Below are 27311 nucleotides of genomic sequence, written 5' to 3'. Positions count from 1 at the left end.
AAAAATTAGATTTTACTTTCTATTTATGCACGACAAATTTAGAGAAACACCTCAAATTCTAGAAACATGTAAAACATTTTGGTTTCACTTTCACTGCACAGACTTTCACTGCAATGCATTTTAAAGCACAAATGTCAATATTATATCTGAGTAGCAAGACGGACTTTTTTGGTTTTATTTTTTGGGGGAGTTGTTTTTTTTTTTTAAAAAAAAAACATAGGGCAGTCTCTGCTCTACCAATAGATACAGAGAGTGCCAGGTTTCCATTCAACAAATCTACTCTTCATATTCACTATTTGTTGTTGACTGGAGCAAGGAAATAATAGATTGTTCTTGATTCACATTAGCTAAAATGCTTACAAGCAACTTACAGGGCTCTGTGCTCCTTGGTCTGTCACAGTGGTTTATTAAATTTCAACCTAACCATTCAAAAAGCAAGAGGACTCCATTCACATCAGTAAGAGATTTAACTGAAAATAAATTGTATGAACAGAAGGCGTGACTTGGCTGACAATTTTTCCTGTTACCACTGCCCAAGAGTGAAAAGAAACAAGGCTGGTTGCCAGGCTGAACTTTAGCACACAAGGACAACAAGCATTTCTGGACCCCAGCGTGCATCAGGGAGTACCTCTTTCTTTTTGTACTGCAAAAGGCCACCTCAGAGACATTTTCTATTTGTGAAATTTACTGTTATGGTATGGAAGGCTCCAATAAAGGATATGGTTCCTCACCTTCTTTCGTTACTTTTTTGACTGATGTATTTTTCCAGCATACGAATGAATTAGGTAAATTTCCTTTTTTTTTCTCCTCCGCTTCCTTCGCTACAGCTGTATTCCATCTGAGAAGACAAAGGACTCTTGGGATCTCCCATCCAGGCAGCGCTCCAGCAGTTTAGCTGACAAAATTGATACCAACCTGAAGAAGGATCAGCTGAAAAAACATGTACATCCTTCAGGCCACCAGATTCCCTTCAGAATCAACTCTTTAGCTTGGAGATAACGTAGCTTACCTCTTACAGACAGCTATGGTCAGGATTAGAGTTTCTGCAGCACCTCAGAAAGCATGAAGGTTCAGTTGTTCCCTGTTCCTCGTTTTTCTCTGTTTCTAGCTTTACAAGTATAATTTGCTTTTTCAATATTTCAACAAAAAAACAAGATGTGATGCTCATCCATTGGTAAACTACAACACACCTCCCATTTACACACCCACATGTATGATGAGACTCCTTCAAAGCAACCCAAAGTCACTTTACCTTTTACCAATTCTTTTCCTTTATAGCATACTAAAATGCAAGGTGGGATCCTTCCATAAAAAGAGTATTTAAACAGTAACAAAACACCATTAACTCTTCTCAGGCTTCATAATTCAGCAGGTACTGTGTGCCTGCTTACAGCCATGGACAGCTGCAGCCCAACCTTTCCCTGCTATGGGGCACTCATTCCTCCGACCCTTTTGGACTCACAGCAGGAGCCTAGCTTCAAGCGATCCCTGAGGAAACTGCAGAGAGCAGTCCACCCACCTTCAGTGACCCCTGATTTCAGCATGCTTATGACCACTGCCCTCTTAGCTGCTTTATATGCTGTTCTAATACAACCTCTGAATTCAGTTATGCTCTTAAGAGCCTAAAGATAAAGTCCCAACCTCTTTCCCAATAGCAATGACAAATATTTGAAATCCACTCAACAGAAACACTTTGGTGCAAACCTTTATTGTCTCACATCTCCTAGCTACAGCTATCATTGTAACAACTAAAATTGTTATTTTACAGGTACCATGAAAAGTCACAAAGGTATCAAAGAGTGTAAAATAAGCTTTGTAGTTCAAGAGATAAAAGTTCTCGAGGACTGATTCTGTGTGTAAGGAGTTTTTGTAGACATATTTTGGTGAAGAGATATTTATCCGCAAGGGAACAGGCAGGCATGAACAGCTTCAGTACACTGGAGAGGCAGTATTTGCATGGTGTAGAGGCAGAGCATCTATCCTTTTGCTAGATGCCTTGTTTCCCTGGAGTTACTTCTGCAGAGTGAAGTCAGCAAAGTGGTGAAATCCCTGTGCAATGTGAGCACATACGAACTGCTAATCCTTTTCTCTAGAAGGTGATAGGGCACAGGTACAAGTTTCACCTCTGTAGTCTATCCTTAGGGAGAAAAAAGGTAAGCTATCTGCCTAGGTCATGCACCTAATCCATAACTGTGGCCACGGACACCCACTTCTCAGTGGTCTGCACCACAGGTCTGCATAGGCACAGGCATCCCACCAGGAATATGATTCTTCTGAGTGTAGATTCTGGGGGTGGGGAGGGGAGAACATGGGGGAGGGTCGCTGTTTCTATACTGACCTCCTCTTGCTTTGTCAAGCCTGCACTGCCACGGAAGCTTGATTTGATACTCTTGGCAGCACACAGCAAGCCTCCTCACTGCCGCAGCAATGGTCAGATCAGCGCTGGCGCTACCTGCAACAGAGCTTCCAGGGCTCTGAGTTGTCCATGGTCTTTAGCTCAGTCTTGTAGGGCTGTTTTACCTTATCACAAAGGTAAATATTTTAGAGGAAATCTGCGTATCAGTTTTAGATTCTGATAGTCTGTTTAAACATAGTCCTGTCCTAGCTGCATTTGTTAACAGAATGTAAGCTGGCAGGACCAGCATAGGCAAAATGCAGCAGTTACAGAGCAACTGTATATGCAGGGCACTAATACATATTTAGGTTAGGTGGAGACTTTTTCTTTTCTCCATCTTTCTGTGTTATAAATCAATGACAGTATTAGTAGCCAGAGTAACACAATTCCTACTTGTTTTAACCATACCAGTTATGAATACTATTTAGCACCCACAAACACTTTTCTCATGGAATTCAGAGGTGAGTCTATACATAGGGTACATTCTGGATCATATATTTCCCCCTCCATCCCCCAAATCAGTATCCTCGTGTTCCCTAGAATTTGAGGCTGATTTAATCAACAACAATCCAAGCAGTTCCAATCCTCAACTCTACACTATGGCTTTAAAATTTACATCCTGAGCTTCTGTATCATTAAAGTAATAGGATTAAAACAGACTGTATACCGGAGGAAGCATCTTATTAGATCAGGTGATCTAGGAGAGAGCAGTCTGACACAGACTCCAAGTCTGTCTTTCATGACTACATGAGCATTACTCATCAGGGCAAGCAGCAAAAAACAAGTTCAAACACAGCTGGATAAACAAAATTGGGTCAGTGACTACTCAGGGCTCATCACTTAGAGCCTTCAGCATCCTAAAGGCCTCTTGCAGGTATCAAACCTGGGATATTTGACTCCCTAAATATTTGCTATCTGAACAGGTGAAATAGTCCTGGACCTTAAGCTCATGCCAAACATTAATGCTGACAGCCCTTCCTCTTTTCAAGCCCTGATCCTAAAATCTCTCTTTCTGATCAGTGATAGGAAGCCCTTGAAAATTTTGTATGCACTCATGGTCATCACACACAGCCATCATTAGGCAGCAAAAGCATTGGGAAAGTAAGGGGAAGCACATTTGGCACCAAGAGAGCTGAAGTACAGAAGAGATGAGCTGTGGGCATGCTGACAGCAGTCTGTCAGAGAAAGGAGAGCTACTTCTCCAGGCATCAAGAACTCCAGCTCTCATCCCAGCTCCTAAAAGGACAGCTATAGCCCTAGAAAAAGTGAGGGCAGGATTCACTGGCTCAGCACTGGTCATCTCTGAATGACAGATGCACACCAGAAGGCACAGCCCTCCTAAGCAAACCATACTGTTGCTGGAGGATTTTTGGAACAGGTTAGACCAACATCCATAAGCCTTGTCTGGCAAATATTTATTCAACACTGGGGCTTTGTTCATGGAGAGTCCACTCCTCGGGAGTTATTTCCAACACACACTCCCCCCTTTTTTTTCCTTGCTTTTATTTTATTTTTTGAAGACCTTCATCTTGTTAAAAATCTTTTCTCCCTAGAGTTCTAACGCTTCCCCAAACCACTATCACGTTTCTTTTGGGAAGGCTCCAGCCCAGCGAGCACACGTGTCCACTGCCTTTGTGGGGCCAACTAGTGGCTAGTTCCAGAGTGTGTCGCTGCTGAACTGGCACAGCTGCAAATGCCCCAGGCTGCCCAACAAGCCTATGCATGTCCTATCAGAGCACCTGCACGACATGCACCTGATACAGGCATCAAACCTGCTTAAACCAAAGCACACACTTTTCAATAAATCCAGATCTGCAGAGTCCATGTGCAGATAGAAAGCATTTACAAATATAGTAATTTCTCATATATAAAAATATAATAGTATACTATAATTCTCTTCACACATCATCATCTTGGAGGCCTAGGGATTTTAACTGGAAAAGTTTTGCCAAGATTTCTATTTTTTTTCTAATAGATACCCATACTTAAGAAAAACCTTCTCTCAAATTCTAGTGCTTACACTTTAGCACTGTGCTCACATTGCCTTGGCAGTTACAGCTGTGCCACACTGATGCACAGCTTTCCCCATGCTTTCCAGATAAGGAAACTGCAGAGTACAATTTGGTTCATCAGACTAGTAGGAAAAAAGAATGAAACTTCACAGTCTGCTTCCCCATCCTTTGGTCTTAGGAGAGATGGCATCCACACGTACTGGGGGGTGAGGAGGAGAAAAAGGCATTACAAGTACACTTTCCTTGATGAAGTTTCAGGACTAGACTGAACAAAGTGGGCTTCATTTCCTTCTGTGGAAGGAATGTTAGCTTAGCATAAGAGGAATTTTGAATATGCATAACATGCAGAATTCACATGACTCGCCCACCAGTTTCACTGGTAAACACCTCCTGTACTGTGCCTGCCATTTCCTGCGAGACTAAAACTACCAAACCAAGCTGCATCATCTTACAAACTGATGCTCTAAAGTACAGCTTGTCCAAAAGAAGAAAAAAGTCACATTATTTAGTGTTTCCCACCACCCAGCAACTGCACGCATGTAAAACAACATTGTTCTTCCTCCAGCAGAGCTTAGTCTGCTCCATAAGTCAAAGAAACCAATTTTGCTGATAGCTTAATTAGGGCAGGAAGCTCATAGTATTCCTGAAATCCTGTGTAAATGGTTCATAATGTTTCAGCCTTCTACTGAAAACAGACTTCATCTCTATGGAAGAGCATTAGAGCTTTTTGATATTCAAAGAACAACTTGATGTAATGTTTGATATGTGCTAGTAAGTCTCTTAACTTCTAACTAGATACTTCAGGGACATATACTTTTCCTGCTCCTGATCTCATGCTAGGGCGATTTCCTCTGCTCAAGATATGGTTACATCCATGGTGGTAAGAACATCTGTGCCGAGTCTCTCACTAGCATTTTTAGTACAGGTGAATCTAAAAGGACAACTCAAAACAGCAGTGGCTTCCAGGATCACACCCTAAGGATTTTTTTCCATAAGATAAAAATCAAACAATCCCTTCTTAAAATTATTCCTTACACAAGAACAATTACAGGTTGCAAAACACAGATTGCAAGACCGACCTCTTTCGGCATCCAATATTTTTTTTCCAAACTGATCGTGTAATCACAAATTGTAATTCACTACTCAAAGACAAGAGATCTATGCTCAGGGATCCCATAATTTCTTTTGTGCTCTTCAAATAATTTACTTAATTTCTGTAGATATAGCTCATGTAGCTGTTCAATCTCTTCAGTGGTAGGATTCAAATTCTGTTTCACAGGGATCGGGCTTCCCACTGTAAATTAAACACATGAGCAATGTTAACTTTATTGATATCTCATTTAAGTAAAAATACCCTCCCTCCTGTAATAGCTCCATCATAGCTCCCAGGGAGGTGACAAAATCACAGCATAATTCTCTTAGCCTTGGACCTGATACCACCTTTCACAAACCAAAGTCCTGGGTCTGGTTTTCCACATTTTGCTTGAGTTCGGACAAAATGAGTTAAAAACAAAACGCACTCATCAGTTTTGCAGCAGCAGAACAAATGAGGGAGGTTAGCTCTAACTTGAGGGAACAGTTTGCACAGTAATGTACAACTGCATGGATTATGGGCTGACCTGCCATTGGGATTGCATCCTGCAGAGCAAGTTCAAAAATAGGTGTAAAATTATACATGCAGCGTAAATGCTCAGGCCCGTGGTACTGGCCAGAGCATGTCTTAGTGCTTAGGCTTACCCTTGTGAGACAGGAGACATTTTGATGCTAAAGCATTTTTACGGATACCTAGTGAGTTGCAGTTTTCCAGGCTGGACTATTCTGGTTCATCTGTGCTCAGAAAAATAAGTCAGAGCTTTTTGCAGCTCTTCCTGTCTTTAACAGTAACAGCAAGGAGTAAAAAACTGCAAGCGGAATTGCTACTCTGGGTCAAAAGCTGTGGAACAGCCTCAGCCTTCTCCTCTTCCACCAGCTCCGTTTTAGTCAGTGGCTTTCGTTCAGGCCACTGAACAGAAATCAATAACAATAACAGAAATCAAGAGTTTGCTGGAAGACGCTTCTCATTGCAAAGGTAAACTGCCATTCACCCCTTAGGGTTTGTGGGTTTTGCAATCTGAACCTCTTACAAATCCTTACGGGCTCAGGACACGTCTAAGACAGGGGGAAAAAAGAAGGAAAACTTGAAACCCTACAGGTGAAGTTTTCTAAGCGCAAGAACATACGCTAATTAAAATATCTGTAGCTTCTCACTGTCTTCTGTTCTGATCTGAGTACTAACCGTGCCCAGCGTGAGAGAGACTGAGAGGACAGTGACAGCCTCAGCCAGACAGAGGCATAAAAGGAAAAACAGGTACCTCCAATCATACAAAACCCACCACTGCACCTGTACCGTATTTTTTTTCAGTTACGCCAGCCCCGGGAGTAGTAGTACTTAAAACCCCCCAAATCCTGTAAGAAGCCTCTGAGACGTACGCGGCCTGCGAGTACCAGCACAACCTAAACAACTCCATGCGTGAAGCGCTAGGCGAAATCCGTCCTCGCCCCGCTTCGATGCGCGCAGGCCCAAGAGCGCGCGCGCCACGGCGCCCGGCGCAGCCCCGAGGGCAGAGCGGCGGTCACAAAGCCCGCAGCCCGCCAGCGGCCCCGGTCTTCCTTACGCCATTCCGCCCCTACCGTTTTTGATAGCTGCTCTTCCTTCACTGAAAACGAACGGAGGCCTTGAGAGCTTAACAGGCTTGGCCAAGAGCACACAGGAAGCCTGCAGGAAAAACGACTTAAACAGATTTTCAGGTGCCTGACAGAGGCACCTGGCAATCCCTTTCAGCAGATGTTGCCACCTGAGATGGGGAGGTGGTGGTAAAAGGCAGCGCAGGTGTAGCCGTCTGCAAAGGAGTCGATTCTGCAGATTCCTGCTGCAGCTTTCGCTGCCAAGAGCTCTCCGGCCCTACGCAGCGCTGAAATTCAGTCTCTACCCGGCCAGGGGGCAGAACACAGCCCTGGACTGGGTAAGACGCTGGGAGGATGAAATCGCTGTACATCAGATAAGGGATTTCCAGGAGCACGCATCAACCCCCCCACCCCTTGTCTGCCCTCCTAACAGGGGAGTTGGAAACTGTGATTTCCCTGGTTTTCCATGCAGCTTTGAAGGAACCGCCCAATCACGTATTTTAGAGTTGGTTCTATTCCTGAAAAGCAGCAGTAATTTTCAGCAAAACCAGATTACTCTTACTCGTGCAGCCCAAAGCACTCACACTCAGACTTCCGAGATCTTGATTTTTTTCTTTCTGAATTGTGCCTCCATGCTTTAGGAAATGAGGCTTCTGGATCAGTTCCAGCCCCTGAAAGAGGCCAACTCGCTGATACCTGACCCACACTGTCAGCACGGCTAACCGGTTGGGTGGAGTTGGATGCGGCTCCGCAGTAGCTGAGCTAACACTTTCAAAGCCCTGTTGAGCCATACCGAGGGGCCCTCCAGGAATGCAGAGACATTGTAATAGTTTGCAAACATGAGCAAACAGAGACACTATAGATAAGGGACTTCATGAGGTCATATAACAAGTTCTTTTGCAAGACTCTGGCCTTGCTGATTTGTAGCACTCCTGTGCTTTAGCCATGGACCACACTCCTGCTCTGGCAGTAAATAAAACAGTGATGAAGATTTGCTTCAAAGTAAAAGACATTTTAAATTCACAAGTCTTGATGTCATCTACCCAATGAAAAAGTGCAGAAAATGCCTTATTTTCATTCCCATGTTTTGAAAACTTTCTGGTTTTCAAATAAGCAACATTTTCAGCCTGCCTAGACAAAATATGGGCTTTCAAAATTAAATCTTTTTCAAAATATTTAAATATATACCCTAGTAAAAACACAGGTCTTTGTGTAAGACAAAGAAGTAGTAGTAATTTACGTTAAGTTTCACGTTATTTGCCTCATGCTAAAACCATATCATCCCTCCTCTGAGGCGATAATGTGGAATGTAAGACCAGCTTTATTTTTCTGGACAGACTTCACTCAGGATCTCGCTAGGAATGATTTATCCAACACATAGGCAGCTAGCTGTTCCCTCACATGACACCCCGCACAACTTTTTAAAGATGTGGCTGTCCACAGCACTAGTAAATGCCATTAAAGTCTAAAGATGTTCACCTCTATGCTCCAGTGAGAGATGATGACCAGGAATGAAGACTTCTGGCAAAAAAATCTCTTCCAAACTGTCTGTCAATACAGCCTGCACTTCTCACCTAAACACAAACGGACCTTTCCATGGCAAAAAGCGAAAACAGAGGAAACCCCCCGGGAGCTGCAACGGCATTTACGGAGCAGCCCCCCAAAGGACTCGGCTTCTCCCGGGTCCCGGCGCACACCAGGCCACGGTGGCAGGAGCTCCTGCCAGCAGCGTGGCCCCGGGCTGTGGTGCCACATGCTGGCCTGGGGCCAGTGGAAACACGAAACTGCTTTTTCTCTGCGGGGCTAAGAAAAGAAGGTGCTGGGCACCTTGTGAAACAACGGCAGCAGCAGCTGCGGAGCCGCGTCAGCCCTCTTCTGCGGACTGGATGACCCCTTCGAGTCCCTCGAGGACTCCCGAGGATACGAGCCACTGGCTGAAGTGTGAATGAAGAATAAGATTAGGTACAAGACAGAAAGGGGGAAGGGAGAAAGGATTCCCTTGTTTCAGCTGGGCGAGAATAGAGAGTAAAAAAAAAATTATGAAAGATTTGTTTCAAGTCTCACATGGTTGCCTTAGATGCTCAGTAGCCAACTGGTTTTGTTCAAACAAATTTACAAATTTACACAGATACTAGAGGCACAATTTCACCTTTTTAAACMAAAAAAAAAAAAAAAAAAAAAAGCATTGGAAAAGGCACAAGGAACTTACCAACAGTATGAATAGGTTGCCTGTAAGGTATTAAGCCAAAACTGTATTGAAATACTCCTCTGGCATGAAACAGTGGCAGAGCAAAGCCCATTATCTTTTGCAGCCTCTCCTGTATATTTCTGAGCCGTGAACCCCTGGGGTTTGCAACTTGCTTGAATAGTTCATTTTCGCCAAAGGAAAACACTGGGACCAGATGAGCCCTGGAGAAGTCAGAACTGCAATGAGCACTGGAGAATCCCACATCCGCTTGCACTTGCGGCGCAGCTCCCACCTGCGGCGCGGAGACTTCCCAATAGCTGGCACAGCAAACTCGGGTGGCTCTAGAGTTCATCAGCAACAGGCATTCAACTCCCTTCTGAAATGTAGCTGCTTGGGGCTGGGGGGGGGGGGGGGGGGGGGGGGGGGTTTGTTTTGTTTTTTAGTCATTCGTACACAACTAGCAGCTAGCTTTGAGGCAGTATTTAGCTGATTGTTACCTGCTGCAATTTTTTATGACTAGTCACAGTCATAAAAATATATAATTACACATATATCATAATTATAATCTTATCCATCAGTATTTCAGCAAGCCCAGCCCGGTTTTCACTGCATTTTCTCCTTTGGCACGTAAAGAAGCCTTGTTGCTAACCTGATAATGCTCCTGGCTGGGCAGTGTCAGATCTTGGCTTTCCCCTGCCTTTTGACCGGAGTAATGCACGCACTTGATTTCAGCACAAAAAAAAAAAAATGATAAAAAGTAGACATTCTCACAGGCACGAGTCCAATGCCAAATTCGCCTGGTGACCAACTCCTGGCAAAATCCTACTTCCTCCAGGCTTCTTCAAAAACACTAGCCTTAATCTGTTACTATCACAAGTCAAATCGTACCCGCAGAAGTTATACTAATTCACTTTGGCTCCTGCACAGCTTAATGAATTTTTGTTCAGTTCACGAGTTGGCTTGGGAGGAAAGGCACTGACTACCTCCTGGACAAACTACTTAAGGCTGATGGAATCAGTGCAGCTGTCTCCAACAAGAGAGACAAAAAAAACTCCAACTCTATTCAAAACCTTGCCTGCATTTTTTTTTTCTTTTTTGAATGTTTAGTTTCATTAAAACAGATTATACAGTTTAAACTTAAAATATATATGTTAAAGGCCAAAAGAAGTCTAACCAATCTCTGATGGACATCAGTGGGTTTTATTTGCTTTACTTGAATCTTACTTTCTGTACTTCAGTGCTATTGAGCTTACACTATCTTTGATGAAAGCCTAACTGTAAAACAGCTGCATTGCTAGTAATTTTGTCAAGATGAATTACTGAAGAACTCCAAATGCCCAAGGAAGATGCACTGAGGATGGCGCTGGCTGGAAATACCATGGGCAATCACAACCACCCGCATGGAAGGAAGAAGAGCTTACATAGCTCCTCATGCCTCAGGCTTCCTGAGTACTACCATTCCCCCTCTCGGGTCTGACTGATGTCTGCTTAAACCCTGCTTTCTCAAGTATTTCTCATCTATCACCCCACTACCTGTAAAGGAAACATTGGAAAGCCTGGAAAATAACATGGCTCGGTATATACTCCATTTTTTACTACAACATTAAAACAAACAGGAGAATCATATGGTGCAATAGCATCTTTATGTACACCCCGAGACTGTGGGATTTGTTTTAATCTGCACACTAAAGGCTTTTGCAAGACACTAGGTAGGAGGTTGCAACAAAGAAATAAGTAACTTCTGATTATGAAACTAAGGATAAGTCAGCTGATTCATCACTTACGTCTTTAGGACTTCTTTACTTTGTATTAGGTATTGTGTTACCTTGGACCAAAATGTCTTTTCTAGGAGTCCAGAGGACTTCTGCGCATATATTCAGACTACATTTTTAAAAAGAGCAGCGCAGGAACAGCCGCACTTCTCTGCATGGGCAGTGTGGGAGCGAGGGTGGGGAGCACAGGGCTCGTCGCTCCGCACTGCCCCTTCCTCTCTTGATATTCGATGCTGCAGATCAGAAGCATCAGGAGATGCCCAGACCCAGAATAATTAGCCTAGCGGTGAGGACCTTTCAGGCAGGTCGAGCGGGGGGTCTGCTGGTGCCCATTTCATTCTAGCCGAGGGCTGTAAACGCTGAGCCGCCTTAGCTAAGAGGAGGACCACCACTCGAAGCACAGGACTTGACAGAGGAGGAGATAAAGGCCACCCGCGTGCTCTGCGAGTAGCCTGGGCTCCTCCGCCTGCCTTAGGGCTGCTTGTGAAATCAGGGCCACGAGAGATGGGAGTATCTCGTTTCTGGATCCAGAGCAGCTTACATGGGAGACGAGCACCAACCTTTGTGATCTGTCAGATTGGAGAGATTTCTGGATATGCTCCTAAACAAGTACCTAAATATTTTGTAAACTTTATGGTAAGGAATAAACTACTGATGGTGGTTAGGATTCTTACTGGGTTAAGCAGCAGTCAAACAGGGATTGAGTAAAGGCCCATTTAGGCAAGTTTTATTTCTGGGTACAAATTGGACTAAAATATTATTCTCTATAGGAGAACAGGTCCTTTATGAGACTCCTAGGGAAATGTATAAAAAAATTGGAATCTTCTGACACAGAATATTTCCTAGAAATAAAGACGACATTAGCAGCCTGCCTGAAAACAGAGCACTCTTCTCAGCGACCATCTTTTCCTCTAATTAACACACACTGTTACAGATTTTGAATCAAAGATACAAATCAAAGTTTAAGATTTTTTTTCCCCTTATTGCTTAGCATATCAATGTGTAATTCTGGTATTATCTAGAAAGGTTAGCAGGAACAAGTCGGTGGTTCCAATATTTCTAATATTCAAGGCACCTAGAACAGTGCAACACAAACGCAATAGCTCGTATTATGTAAATCACTCAAAAGATTAATGCCATCTCTGTTCAGTAACACACTGATGGATGTTTGTCAGTTAAAAAAAAAAACAAAAACACTAATTTTTCTTTAAGATTCACACCTCAAATTACCAGAAATTTACATTTGTAAATAACAAGCTTCAAAAGAAAGTCTTTAAAATAAAGATGAAAAATACTCGTGGACTACACTGAAGTGATTTAATAAAACAAGGCCTAGCTTTCTAACCTTTTTGCTTAAAATGATATGGAAATACTATTTTAATGTAACTTCAATTTACAGAACAGAGAACAACATCTGAGTCACTCAGCAATAAAAGGTTTACTAATATCATTTCACAATTACTACTTCTTTTTTTTGTTACTGCAATATAAAACAACAGAAACAAATAACCAAGATATGTTAATATCTCCACCTACTGCTTACAAATTATGTAAGGCAAAAAGGAGCTTTCCACATTCCCAGACTGGATCTGGATGCTCAGACTTGTTCCTGTTTCAGATATCTGCATGTTCATACACAAATGACTCTTTCAGATTCTAATTATGAATTTACTGTATGTAACATGTACTATATTTACGAATCGGTCTGAATTCAAAGCATGCTTATCAGAACAGTCTCCATAAGAAACCTACCCATGTTTCAAGGCCATTTTAATAAAACCTTTCCTCTTGAGGATGTTCAACGTTAAACTTCCAGGACGTGCGTTCAGAGACTCCTCGGCTCCTCCGATCACAATGATGGACGCGTGGCCACCGCCGTCGTTGTTCAGCACGTACGAGACGCTCTCCTTGGACGCGGAAACAATTCCTTCGGGAGCAAACATTTTAAGAGTGACTCAGTAGAACCTCACGCAGGATTACAGTGGAATTTAAGGAATATTTGTAAATGATGCATAAATGATATTTCTAAATATCACATGACAGAGCTATGGGTTTGTTCTAAGATATAGGTTTAACCTCTTACTGCAACAGATCCAGTCTTAGGCACACCCTTTGATTTCCCATTGGTGAGCTAAATTCTGCTTGCCTACCACAGAAGTTTTACAAGATCTTCAGGAAAGAGGAGGCTCTTCTGCCAACATAACTCCTTATCAGAGAGACTCCTGTGCCAAGTACAGGATAGTAAAATTGCAGCAGATATTGTAGAGAGGCTGCAGCTAACCCTGCAGAAGCAGGTGCATATAAACAAATGCATGCAGAGGGGTTAACAGAATAGACAGAGGACTTGCTACCTTAAGCAAGGATCTGCAGGGCCAAGCTGATCCCTTCCGTTCCTTCCTAAGTTAGGATACAGCAGCTCCATCTAAGGCAGTGGCCCCACAGCGTCAGAAGCAGCGGTGGAGGCTCAGCTGTGCTACTCCCAGTGACTGCACCAGCTTAGCCTCTAGCAACCAGCATCTGACACTCATAAATCTACTTAGGCTAGAACAGCAGAACGTGAAGCTTTTATGATATTGCAGCCAAGACAGCTACTGCTAATTTGAGGCACACTGCTGCACGAGGCTTTAACGTCAGCTTGGCCCTTGTTCCCTTTGAACCCTTCTCCAAGCCTTCCCGACTTCCTTTGAGCCCCACCTAGGTTTTACTTACAAGGCTCGTACCAGTACCATTTATGCAAAAGCCAAAAATAATGTGATAGAAGCATAGCTTTCAGTAACACAAAGATTTCATAAGTGGTTTATTACCTGACTGATAACCTTTATTATACAGAAGGTCCACTTTGGGCCACCTGTCAAAAACAAGCTAAGATGCTGACTATTCTTAAGTTTGCTTTTTGCTTATTTCTCATCTAGCAAGTAAATATTTGTTTTTACAGGTCAAGATGGCAAAAAAACAGGCTGAGCCATGTTTAAACTTGTCATCTTCCATAATTACTAAACCCTTAACTTTGCAAACCTGAAAAAAAATCCCCTCAAAAAGAACATTCTTATGGAAGGACATTCTCCTGTGATGCTGAACCATCCAAGGCCATGCAATTCTGACGTGAATCTGAACTGCATCCTAGGCACGTCTGTAAGCATGGAGTGCTTGAATAGCTTGTTGGAAATCACAGCATTCATGTAAAAGTTGGACTCGAAAGCTACAGCTCTATCTCCCAGATCTAGTCTTGTCCAGATTTATCTTGACTGTACTTACTCAACTACTGTAGTTTAATGAATTTAAGTAAAATAACTCCTGTATTAAGCTGTTGTGAGGGAACTAGTCCTAATTGTTACCTGTTCTTCTATTCCCCACAGCTTATTACTTGTTGTATTTTATTATTACTGCATTATCAGTCATGAGTATGATCCCTTTATGACAAGTGCTGTACAGAACAGAGAAAAATTTTCTGTCCTCAGAGTTTACATCATCATTACAATTACACAAGTTTCAAGTATAGGACCTCAGTCAGAAGTAGGTAATTAACTTCTGACTAGAAAAATACTTGTACCTAGTGGGACTTTAAGCTTCTCGAGCAAGATATTATCTTCAATCTGTTTTTCAAGTGTCATTGTGCAATGACTAAGTAGTGTTACACTTCAAACACCTCCTTCTTGAAAGTAACTAGTAGCTAGCACTGTAGCCTCATAGTTCAAGGAGAGAACAGCATTTTCTTCATAAAAAAAAGGCTTAATTATATGAATGTTAGTGTGGAAATGCAGGTTCAAGTGCTCCATTTACTACACGGACAGTGTGTGTTCTGTCATTTCAGGGCTGTTGGGTTTTCTGTTCAAAAAGAAAAAAAAACAACCAATCAAATAAACAAAAAAATTGGACAAACAGAGAAACGAGCCAGCACTGGGGCATCACAACAGCTCTGGAGGAACCTGTGCCACATCCCTTCCTCGCTGCCCAGACGAGAACCTTCCCTGAAGCAGGGTTGTTTCTGTGCGTGATCAGAGCTTGGCAGCGCTAAGAAGCACAGCCGTGGCCAACATCTACACCTAGAAACCCCCAAAGCCTCTCTATCATTTCCCCAATTTGAGAACAACTGAAAGGGGTCGTGCTCACAGCACATTTAGGGGAGGGCGCGGGAATGGCGATGGCCCAACGGCCGCCGAAGTAGAGCCCCAGAGCAGGGTCTGGGGAACCAGCTGGGTGCAGAAGGGAGACGAAGCTACGGAAAACGGCACTCAAACGCCCCAGAGAGAGCTTGCAGCCGCTGCAGGCCACTCTTCCTTCCTCCTTCTCTGCCGGGTGGCGGATAACAGCAGATGCAAAACCACGCAGCCACAGACTGCCTTGGTTCCTACTCCCTTTCCTACCTTTCTCACCATATCTAGAAGCATCAGATAATTACAAAAAGAAAGGAAAAAAAGGGGGGGGCTACAGGAGCATTATAACATTTACAGAAGTATCTGCAATGATCAGTTATTATATGACTTATCATTTAATGTTAGTTAAAATAGGTATGTTTTAAAAGATAGAAAAACATAGCCTGATCCTAACATCCAAAATTTAGTAATTATCACTCATGCTTGAAGAGGTTAAGCTTTAGATTCAGTAGATCTTATTCTGGGAATAGTCTCACTACAAAAACAGACTTACTGTGAATCTTTCCTGCAGTGAAGCTCTTGGCGGCAGTGGATCTAGCTGTATTGTAACTGCCAGTTATGATTCAATAGAACAATCAGGAATTTCATTGAAATCAGTTTTAAACAATGACACATTAACATATAATTCAGCAAAATTAACAAAATCTTTCAAGTTATTTTGCAACAACAGTTCATCATAAAACAGAGGCTTAACTTAGGGCTGGTGCTGATCTAATAGAAGTGAAATAACAACTTACTGTTGATAGGTACAGGAGCAGATTCTACATTTTAGGTGGAAGGTACAATATTGAGCAATAGCTGAGACACGCTGCTTTTACCTACCAGCACTCATTACATACTCTCTGAAGAAGGGACAGCCGAACCAGATGGGCGTGATATGAAGGTATGGAGTAATGCCAGGAAAGAGTGTCTCAAAACCTGGCCCGGTGCAAAAGTTTCCAAAGGCTCCAGCTACCAGCACCCCATGAGGGTGAAAGCCAAGCAAGTAGTTGTGATTTGGATCCAAATCTGAAGTTTTTATAAGCTAAAAAAATGAGATGGTATAAGAGATTATAATATGTCTGTATCACAGAGACTTTCAAATATAGTAAAATAAAATTTGGAGGGTGCACATTGACAGGACACAGAACTGAGACAATTCATTTCCCTCTTCTGAGGGCTTTAAACTGCCCCATTTTACACCTGAACAAAGTTAAAATAGATCCATCTTGAATGATCATTTCTGTAACATTTACTGTACTGGAGCACTATCTTGTGACCACATAGCCTACGTGGAAAATCGACTCCTATCCCCCCATGCTGTTGCTAAGTCTCAGACTCCCCGTGTTTTAAGAAGTCCTGTTCACTCTGAAGTAACTATTTGAATTTTACCAACGATAAGTCTTCAATGCCTGGTGGTGTTCATGGCTGTTCTAGCTGTCCTGAGAAACCTTTTACTCACCTTAATGGGAAAGTATTCCCTAAAGTATTTCCAAATAGTCCAACTTCTGACCCACTGGGACCGTCTCCCTCCAGCGCACGGCGTTTCCCAGTCGAGGTAGAGCCACAGCAAGTACAAGATGCCGACAAACCAGAAGTTGCCCAGAATCAAGATTACGAAGATCCCACAGCAAAACTCCGCTATGAGAGACAGAAAAGGAAACCATGAGGAGCATTAATCATAACCGTCTCCTTGCAAGCCCTTGAATTCTCAGCCCTGCTGTTTTCAGTGTGGATGCTGTTCAAAACGTGTACAAATTTAAGTTTGCTTATTCCATGTTGCGTGGATGTTGCTTCACCACCAAAGAGGCATCACATCAGTCAGTCCAACTCCACTGCGCAACTGGATGAATACGCTTGAGAAGATGCTGGTTTACTTTAATAAAAACAAGCAGGAGCAGAGGACCAACACACTTGGTTCTCCCCATGGCAAGGGTGAACATTTAATACTTGGTGGAGAGCAGCTGGTCTCCCTAAGATGGGACAGAAGGTGACAGCAAGTGCTAACAGGGATACGATGCTCCAGCAAGTGAGAAGAGGGGAGCGAAGCTGGGGAAGGAAAGAGGTGAGAGGAGACAGCAGCAAGATCTCTTTTCTAATGGGAGTAGTGTTTGGCAAATCCTTTTCCCTGTGTTGCTCAGCCTATAAAATAGGGATAACAGTTCTGACCCCCTGTGAGAAGCACTCTGCGACTAAGCAAGGACACGCACTAGACGAGACCAGAACACTAGCAGGTTCCAGTTCAGGCTCCAAACACGCCGCTACGTGGAAACTCACCATTTCCGTGGGAGCATGACAGCAGTTTTACCTGCTGCTGCTTTCAGACCTGGGTTAATAAGAATTGTAATATCCTCCTACAAGAACAAAGGAAGTGCATTATACACAGTTCAAAAAGCCAGGAGAAAGAAAAAAGAAAGTATCTGATTAAACAGAACATGTTACTTGGGGGGCCCAATCCTAAAATAATTATTCAGGAAAACTCCCAAGCCACATCTATGGAAACACTGCCTTTATAGGACTTGCCAAACTGTGCCCTCTTGCAGCAAACCAAGCAGCAGTGCCCATGCGAGCCCAAGCGGGGTACAGCCAGCACCTGCTGCTCCCGCTCGCCAGTTCACCCTGCCTCAGGCTGGTTATTCCGGCTTCCAGTAATCCACAGGCACCGTCATCCTCGTGAACTGGAGTAATTCAGCACATGTCAAACTCTGAGCTTGTTAGGGAGCCTGGGCTTTGGAGGCATATATTTATTTACACAATGGCTAGCAAGCCCAGACCGAGTCTCCACCACAACACTCGGCATGCCGAGTTGTATTATACAGGAGTTATTCTGTGATATTGTACAAGCCAACTTTTATGAAGTATTTTGTATGGCCCACAGCTGACTGGCTTTCACGAGGACAATATCTTGTAACATCCTAAAGGGAGCTGTATCAGTGAAACATATTGGACTAAATACATCTGCAAAGACAGTGAAGAACAACAGAAGTACATCAATCAACAATTTCGTTAAAACAATGTAAATTTTGGCAGAAAACACAGAAATAAGCAGATAGACCAAGAGCAAGAACAGCTCAGCCTGGTTCAGTTCAGCTTCATTCAAGATTTTCCCCAGCAGAAATTACTCATAGTAGACTGGCTGTAATAAACAGGTTTCTAGTCGCTGAAGAACAGAGCTTCATGGAGCCTATTTGCACTCTTGCGCTTCCTACAGTGTGAATACATACTTAATTCTGAACTTCTTCCAACTTGATCTTGCTTCCAGTTTGACTCTGTCCCCAGAATAAACATCAATAATCATGGGGTAAGTGAGAACTACCAGAATCCAGCAGCAGCAGCAAAGCAGGGAAAGCTGCTGATTTGACTGAGCAGAAGAGATGAATATTCCCATTACTGATAGAGAATGAGCAGGACAAAAGGAATCTCACTCATTCCAGAGAAGGGAGAAGGCAACAACCACAAGCAAAAACAGGAATGGGATCAATGCTTAACTGTACTGTTTTAAAGGATACCCCATTCTTCAGGACCATCGCTATGGAAGCACTCTGCTTTCTGCTTAACCAGGCAACACTGGCCCTGCCCAAACTAGCACCTCAGTAAGAGCTCCAGAAAAATACCACAGCTAACTAAGACCTTTGAAGTCAACATGAAAAATTCCCAGGAACTGCAACACTGAGTCCTAGGAAACATTTTTAAATGTCAAATGGGTGAAGAATCTGACACTAACTTTCATTTCTCTTGAGGCAGAACTTGCTGCGAAGCCCACGCTGCAACAGTTCAAAATAGGGAACAGGAATATTTTGAGCAAAAGTCATTAATATCTGCTATTTGAAAAAGAGATCCTGAAATTAAACAAATTTCTAGGTATCATAATCTCAACAGGATGCCAGGGTTACAAAGGAGATGGGGTAGAGGGATAGTGTAGTAGTTACCACATCTGCTCTACATGCAGAAGGCCCTGGGTTCAAGCCCCACTGGAACCAACACCAGGAAATCTTTGGGAGGCTGGACTAGTAGATGATCTCCAAAGGTCCCTTCCAACCTTACTGGTTCTGTCCATAAGCTCACTGCTTTGCTTTAGCTAAAACAGAGCTAGATCCCATGTCCCTGAGCATGTGTGAGGTGCTGAGAGGAGCTGAGCATCCTGCAGGACAAGGCCCATTTATTAGTGCATTTACAATGAGACATGTGAAACAAATTCCTGTTACTATACCTCCTCATTATTTCAGTGCATTAACAGTCAGTAAGATGAGTTAAATACCGATGACTCAAAACCAATGAGCCTATAAACACAAAAACAGTATTTCCTCCTTCGAGGAAGTCAGTGAGTAAGTAAGTGACAACCACATTACCTAAATTCATGAACAAATTCCAGGCAAATGAGGAACAACTTGTAATTTATCAGTTCACTGTATCCTTGCCAGTTTGGATACGCTTCCAGTACACACTTGAAGTGTCATCTTTTTGCTTGAGCTTGAATTAAAGCTTTGAAGATTATCTCTGCAGTGTATTGGAACAATTGGGAAAGAGGGAAACAATACCGGTCAGAAGAGAACATGCTACCATGGGACTCTGAAAACCAAGTTTGTCAGTCAACACCGAGCAAGTCAGCTTACATCCCTTTCCCCCCATTTCCCTATTTATAATACGGAGATACTGCTCTGTTGAGAGAAACTGATGAAAAATGCTATAAATAGTGGTGGCAGGAGCACCAGAAGCATCCTGACCAATAGTGCTTGAATGCCTAATGCTTCCCCTCATTAAACAGGCTCTGAAATTGCAGTCGTGGGCATCAAATTCATAGAATAGTTTAACACCTCAGAGACAGGAAATAGGAAACGAGCACATTGAGTGGGAAAACAAGGGTGATCCACGCAGTTTTAAGCCGAGAATGTATGTGCAATTAATAAGGAGCCAAAAATGCTTGAGTACTATCTATTTTGAAGGCCACAAACTCCAACACTGTTTGTCCACTACTCTCACAGCAGCCAGCGACCGTGCGCAGCCAGCACAGGTACGTCGCACGCGGCCGGTGCTGGCATCAATCAAACCAGAAGCGAGCTCTCCAAGGCATCCCACAAAGCTAAATGAAGCAGCTCACGCTCAGACCCCTCAGCTGCTCGACAACGGAGCCAGCTCAGAAACGAGCTGCGCTGCAGGTCCTGCTCTAACTGCAGCCCTTAGCGAAGCTTTCTGAAAACACATTGTGCTGCTACTGCTTAAATCAGCCCAAGGCTGCCGGAGTTCAGGGATTTGGACCTAGCCCCGCAAACAACGTGATAGCCAGGACAGGATCCACCGACGTGCTAGTGAGTACGCAGAGAGAGATGTTGTTTTAAGTATTTATATTTCTCTAGGCGTTATGAGTGTATGTCAACACACAAAGCAAGCCTAGGGCAGAAAGCAAGCTGAAAATCTCATTTCTTACCTTCCAGCCACGGGGGAAAAAATGAAAGATAGCATATTCTCCAACAACCACAGTGACGTACCTACAGCAGAACAGTCCCTTCCTGGGCTTCAGAAGGCTTCAGAGCAGCAGTACTTCCGAGGTGGATGCTTGAGAAACACAATATTGGAGGGAACACAGAAGGAGAATTGCACAGTGAAGTTTTAATCCCTAGTGCGTTTTTTTTTCCTTTCTATTATCCCTCAAGGTAGCACCGATAGTTGATGCTGGCAGACCCTCAGAAAGACATGCAGCACTGACTGTCCCTGCTTAGTGAATTCTTTTATGAGGAAGAAAAACTTTCTAGAATATTTTATAACTTATTTATAAATGGTAAAGGATAGAACTGAACTTTACATGAAGGAACATGCCCAGCAAATGGACTCCAATAGTCACAACACAGGGACACGCGCGTGCACCCCCTGAGGGGAAATAATCTGCCAAGGCAACGGTAAGCGAGTTTCCTTGTGCTTGCAGAGTACAACCCCCCAGCTTTTACACGGAGAGCCTCTTTCAAAACGTAATCCGGAACGTTAGTACTACGCTGCTCAGATCCCACTAGCCTGTGCAAGTCTGTCTACACACGGATTTCCACCAGAAGCACAGGAACGTGCTCCCACTTGCTACCTGTTATGGAGTCCCCGGCAAAAACAAGCTGGGAAGCAATTTAAACTAACCATGCTGGGAAACACTTGAAGCCAACATGAATATATGGCAGCTATTTCAGGGGTGACAGCAGCAAGGAAGTCAGCACTTGCAGAACACAGTCTTTATTGCAGTCGAGGTCCTTCCTCAGTTTATTGATTACAAGCAGGAGTCCTAATCACACGGATATTTGAGTATTCCTTCCAAGGCAGCTGAATTTCAACAACAGCACAAGAACAAACACAAACCTTTGGATGCAAAGGCTTGGAGGGCGGCTTAAAGGCTCGTTTACTCTGGAATGTGGCTCCAGTTCCCAACTGAGCTGATCTTCCATTGACAAACACTGATTAACTAGAGATACAGCGAACTGGGCACTACTGACCGTTAGTCACCAAGGTCTGGATTTAGTAAATCCCCAAGTTAGCGATAACCAGATGCTGAGACAGCACACCAGGGAATATATTATAGCCTTTGTATTTCCCATTTATTTTATTCCCCCTTAAGCATTCACCGCCATTTACACTCGCTTACAGAACGCCCCGCCGGGCGGTCCTCAGGCCCGACCATTTTTCTGTTCTTGCTCTTGAGAGGGACAAAAAGCAAATACATTCAGAGACACGGTTAAATCTCCTCCTGAAGATGCAGGTAGCCAAGGTAGCATTCCTAAAAGTACTGCTCAGCCAAGCATCAGTAAATACCTTGTTACTCTCTGTGACCATACAACCGTCCTTGCCCAAGGGCCAGCATTAAATGTCAGGGGCAGAGAAGCGCAGACAGACAGACAAAAACAAGGTAGCAATATCAGCCAGCTTGGCAGGAAGAGGTCAGAGCAGTTTAGCTGAGTTTTCTTAGTCAACAAAAGCCAGTTTTTTAAGGAAGGCCTCGAAGAGGAGTGAGATGGCAGCTGCAGTCAGCTACAGCTGAAGAATTAAATCAGCACCAGATAACTAAATATTGTCACAAGTTTTTTTTTTCTTTGGGGGGGTGTTGTTTTAACACATTATGCTGCACATCTGCTTTCTCTTCACTTAAGCAACTTACTTTTACAGCAGCAATATCCCATTCCTTGGCAAGTGTTTCATCGTTTGTATTTTTTTATGGAAGTCACAGCCACAACTCAAAACTGTCTCCAACCAAATCTAATTAGCAGTGTTTCATCCTACGTGACACATGCACAGAAGTTTAATTGCTAGAGAACAGGATGTACTTTAATATACACCAATGTCTTTAGCATGTCACTTTGTAGCCTTGTGCATATTAGCATATGGTTATTACATATTGATTTTTGTATTATTATTTTACAAGTCAATACAGAATCTCATGAACCTATAGCTAAATTCCTTGGATGCACTGTGAATGCACACTAAAAATGAACTCCCTGTGCACATGCACTGCAATCACCTCCCAGGTCCCCAAAAAGGAGGGGACTGGCCCCAGCACTGCTTGACCTGCAAGTATGGCATAAACGAGGTACCAAAGAGACACCGTTGCCCTCTATCACTGCCTTATCTGGAAATTGAGTCCTGGGATTCTTGTCAGAGGGTTCAAGTTCCCCCTCTCACTTCCATCTCTCATTGCTCGGACCAAGAAACCCCTTAAGTTACCTTATTCTGCATTTAATTCTGTGCATGCTGAATTCCAGTGTTTCTTTTTACATCAAATCCATAGAAGCTGCCAGCTTGCCTGTTAGCTTCACTTTGTGCAATGCACTGTCATTTCTTCCAGAGAGCAGATTAGAGAGAAAGAAAAACAAAACAAAAAAAAAAAAAAAAAAAAATATAGAACAAGTCTGCATGCAAATTTTGCCCAACTCCTTGCAATCTCCAAGTCATAGAATGTCCCCCAAAAACTTTATACATTTCCCATTTCCAATTTCCAATTTTTTAAAAAAACATCTCTAGTATTTCCACGGTGGCCTCCTTGAATTTAATTTAAGAACAAATAAAAAAAAAAACAAACAACAAAAAAAAACTGCACACCTACAAAGCAATTCATTTTTCTTTGGTTAAAGTGCTTTGGTTCAACATGAACCATTTGATTTACCTTCTGCCTAGACATTGATCCCCGAGTGCTACATCTGAACGTCGTTCACACGTGCAGTCCTGCAGCGCCCAGCGCAGCTGAGTTACACAGCAAGCGTAAATCACTGTTCAGTTATTGTGTGAGGACCAAAACACGTGCAAAACGGGTTCCTAACAGAAGGGTATCAGACATGCTGTTAACTCTTGCAAAAGGGCGTTCGACCAAGATTCTTAAAAAGAGATTTCCAAGCCTAAAAACGATGACTTCAAGCTGAACAGCAGTGACACTAGTTGCGTTCACATAGATAGTCACAACTTCTTCTGGGTATATTTACTGTAAAAACTAAAGTACAAAAACAGAGTGATATAATCTCTTTGCTATAGCCCACAGCCAGACTGGCAGTACTTGAAGGTTTTTGGATTTAATCTCTCCAGGTGACTTTTTGCCTGCTGTTTGCCTGGACACCAGCACAGCCCCAGAGCACAAGCAAATACTGCCACACAGCTTCAGAGGCAGGCACGATGCAGCCTGTGCACCAGCTTCACACCGGCCAGGTCTGCCCTGGCACTGTCAGCAGCTTGACTAAGCCAATAAACCTCTAACAACAGTAATTACAGGCATAAATCTACATTTATCAAATTTGTCTTTCAGCTATTTTTTTTAAGTAGGTAATCTAAAATTGCAAAACTTCAAGTATCATTTCAGTAGTGAAACACTAATGACTTGAAATTATTCTTCAGTCTGAAGCTTTTTTGGATTTCTGTTTAACATTGCAAGAAACCACATAGTTTTAAGCTCTTGTTGTTTTTCAGTTTTAATAGCCTTAATTTTCTAGACTCCAGGCTAATATCGCTTTTCTTTTAAAAGAAAGAAGTCCATTTAAAACACTTCCCCCCCCCCAATAAAAGTTTACCTAACTATTTTAACTTGTTGCACTTCAGGGTGCATAAGAGACTAAAACATAGGGCAGTTTCAGATCGTGCAGAACGCGAGACTGAGATGGACATTTCTTTTATCTAATCCACAAACTCCTATAAATAGATCACAGCATTACAGAATTAATTTTTACTTCTACTGTCACCTCCCTGATCTTATGGATAAATAACAGCAGAAGAACCACTGCTACAATAAAAGCTTGTTTTTTCTGCTTGAGAGCAAACTTTGGCAGCTTTTTAAAGCAGAGACCAAGAAAGCACAGGAACTTACATTCAGAATTTTAAAGAGGTCCTTTTTGTATTTAATGAAATTCTGTGTACATCCACACGGCTTTTCAGGGGGTGATGCATGTTTGTTCTGCCTGCCTTCTGAAGCAGAAGCAATGTGCTTGTACAAAGTGCAGATGTAGCCCAAGCTAATAAGCAGTGCAAAGAAGCAGAGCTCACTTGTTTGTACCACGCTATCACAGCTATCTGTTTAGTTTTAGTTGACCGATTAGCTCTTTCTACAAATGGTGATAAGCAACTGCAATTTGACAGTAAGTATTGCATATGTGTATTTCAAGCCAAACTGCGTGTAGTTTTCAGGCACACAAGCAGAAGGGCCTTTTCAATCATCAGTTCCTTGATCTCAGGAAATTATGCAGCAGGACAGCCCTGGAGAGGAACGTGAAAGACCAACACAAAGAGCTTTTTGCATTTACTTCAGCTACTTCTCAGGATTCATAGCCAGGAACATACAATTAATGCTAGTTTTTTGAGATTTAAAACAAAGTAATATTATGGATTTAAAGTTATAATTGATCCACGTTACTCTTGTGACTCACTCTGTATGTCTAATCCTGTTTTCACATGCCACTTCTCAGATTTAAAGGACATCGTTACCTGATTCAGCTTTCCTTTTTTCTGGCACTAATTTTTAAGAGTTATTTTACTTATCTGCCTGTCTATTTCATTAAGTTATGGCACCTCACCACGTACATACATGAATGATTTTAGGAACTAAATCAGTACCCTATTTATTCACTGTTTAACTGGAATAACTAATGAGATCTGTAATGCAAAACAGTTAGTAATCATATGATATTATCTGTTCATTTTTTTCACGAGCAGATATTTTTACATAGAACAGACTGAAGCTACAGAAGAGCTTGTTTGGTATAATCTAGTTTCAGCCATATAAAGATGAATTAATTAAAATTACTGAATTAATGAATGAATTAATTAAAAATTTAATTAATTAATTAATTGAATTAATTAAAAAAACAAACAACCACGCAATCTTTCCTGTGCTGAATTCACACAATATTTCAGCTGTACATGAGCATTCCTCACGTGATTTGAAAGCATTACTTTTGAATCCAAGAGCTTACAAGCAAATAATCTTTCCATAACTGGTAACTAGCAGACAAATGCTAAGAGACATCCAGACAGACTAGCAATCCAGAATATTAGGAATTAACCCAATCTTCAGTTCTTAAAGATATTTAGGATTCAAACAGTGAGTTTTCCTGGAACTAAGTGAAATATTTTGACATGACAATTCCTACATCTGTGATCAAAGAGGCACACATACAAAATGAAAAGGTCACCTTTAATAGCGCTAAAGCTAAGCATCCCTATGAAAAGCATGAACAGATTATTATTAGTATCAATTCATATAAAAAATAGAACACTCTTGCAAACACTTCCCCCCGCCTTCAGTCACATGTATTTACTCTATTTGATTTAACCAGCCATAAGGAAACAAGGAAACTTCCTTGCTGACTTTTCTTGGCATTTATTCACAAGCTACGCCAGCTGCAGAAGACAGCTGCCTACTTTTTCTGTGGAGTTGTAGCAATAGTGAATTTTCTGAAATCCATTTGTTTCTAGTAAGCAGATGATATGATTTTCTGTACTTCTTGCGGAGGTAGCAGTATCGTTACCAATTAGGCTAGGATAAAAATTGTTTCTTTCCACTGCCACTGAATATCCACTGCATTATTACTAGACTAGAGTGATGGAATATGCCAAGATTTAATTCAATACTAAGGAATAAAAACACAGGTTATTTGCAGTGTGGTCACAAACATGAACTGTTTATATTCCAGCTGCATGCAATTCAGAGGCAACATAAAATGGTCAAACGCTAAGAACACATTTGTGGCAGAGCTTCATACCTTCCACGCTTCTCTCAAGCTTATGCTCTCACCACCCAAAAACAGTTGTCTGAAACACATCAGACCAACACCTCAGCGTAACAGATTTGCAAGAATATGCAAGGAAGATACACGCACTTTCTTCTTCTTGTAAATCCCAAAGCATGCACAAGCATAAGATATTATCAGCACGTACAATAACACACAAAGTAGTTACTCTATACATCAGAGCAGCGTGCTCTGTAAGAGAATATTCAATAATTTCTTGCCAATTTACACAATCCATGGACCTGGTCCCAAAGGATTAAGGCCCAACTCACCTAATCAAGCGACTCATTTCATCAAATTCAAGATAACTACCCATGAGAATAAGATTTGCTGCTGTGATTAAAGGTTTAGTGATAGGAGTCTATTAATAAAGATATTAGGAAAATTCATTTTATGTATATATATAAAAAATAGGTTAAAAAAGCAGTGGAGTAGGATTACTTAGTAACATTGCTAAGATCACTTTCTTAGAGCAAGCAAGGTCATTTTTCATAAATTTACTGAAGCTGCTGGATTTGACCCAGTTTATTATCAGCATTAGTCGCTTAACCCGTATCACCTGACTAGATAGGGATTTTACTGAATTACAGCATACGACGTTATTTTACGAGGCCAGTAGCGAAAGCAGCGTTAGTCCTGTACCAGTCTCCGCGCCGAGGTTCGTTAAAGCGTTGGCGTTAGCTGCCAGAAACCCAGCGGGGACCCAGCCGGGCCGCCGGGCGCGGGCGGCACGGAGAGTCCGCGGCGCGGGGCGGCGCGGGGCGAGGCGAGGCGGTTACCGAGCAGCAGGAAGGAGAAGATCCACTGAAGCACCGCCACGGTCTGGATCCTCCTCCGGAGGGGGACGTTGATGGGGGCGAACTGGACCTTCATGCTGAGCGCGGCGGGAGGCGGCAGAGCAGCGCGCACCGCC

The 27311-nt window shown here is 42.6% G+C and overlaps 1 protein-coding gene across 1 annotated transcript; it reads right to left on the bottom strand.

Moving 5' to 3' along the window:
* Positions 1-1689: 1689 nt before the first annotated feature.
* On the bottom strand, positions 1690-27305 carry MOGAT1 (monoacylglycerol O-acyltransferase 1). The gene is made up of 6 exons (XM_085298568.1): positions 27178-27305; positions 16627-16805; positions 16008-16209; positions 12784-12958; positions 9281-9480; positions 1690-5701 (listed from the first exon to the last, which is right to left on the bottom strand). Exons 1-6 carry the CDS (start codon positions 27269-27271, stop codon positions 5547-5549), a joined length of 1005 nt encoding a protein of 334 aa, XP_085154694.1. The 5' UTR covers positions 27272-27305; the 3' UTR covers positions 1690-5546.
* Positions 27306-27311: the final 6 nt, after the last annotated feature.

This window comes from Rhea americana, unplaced genomic scaffold (assembly GCF_003343005.1).
Source record: "Rhea americana isolate MKP2758 unplaced genomic scaffold, rheAme1 scaffold_14, whole genome shotgun sequence".
NCBI classification, from domain to species: Eukaryota; Metazoa; Chordata; class Aves; order Rheiformes; family Rheidae; genus Rhea; species Rhea americana.
This window is presented reverse-complemented; position numbering and strand designations above follow the sequence as displayed.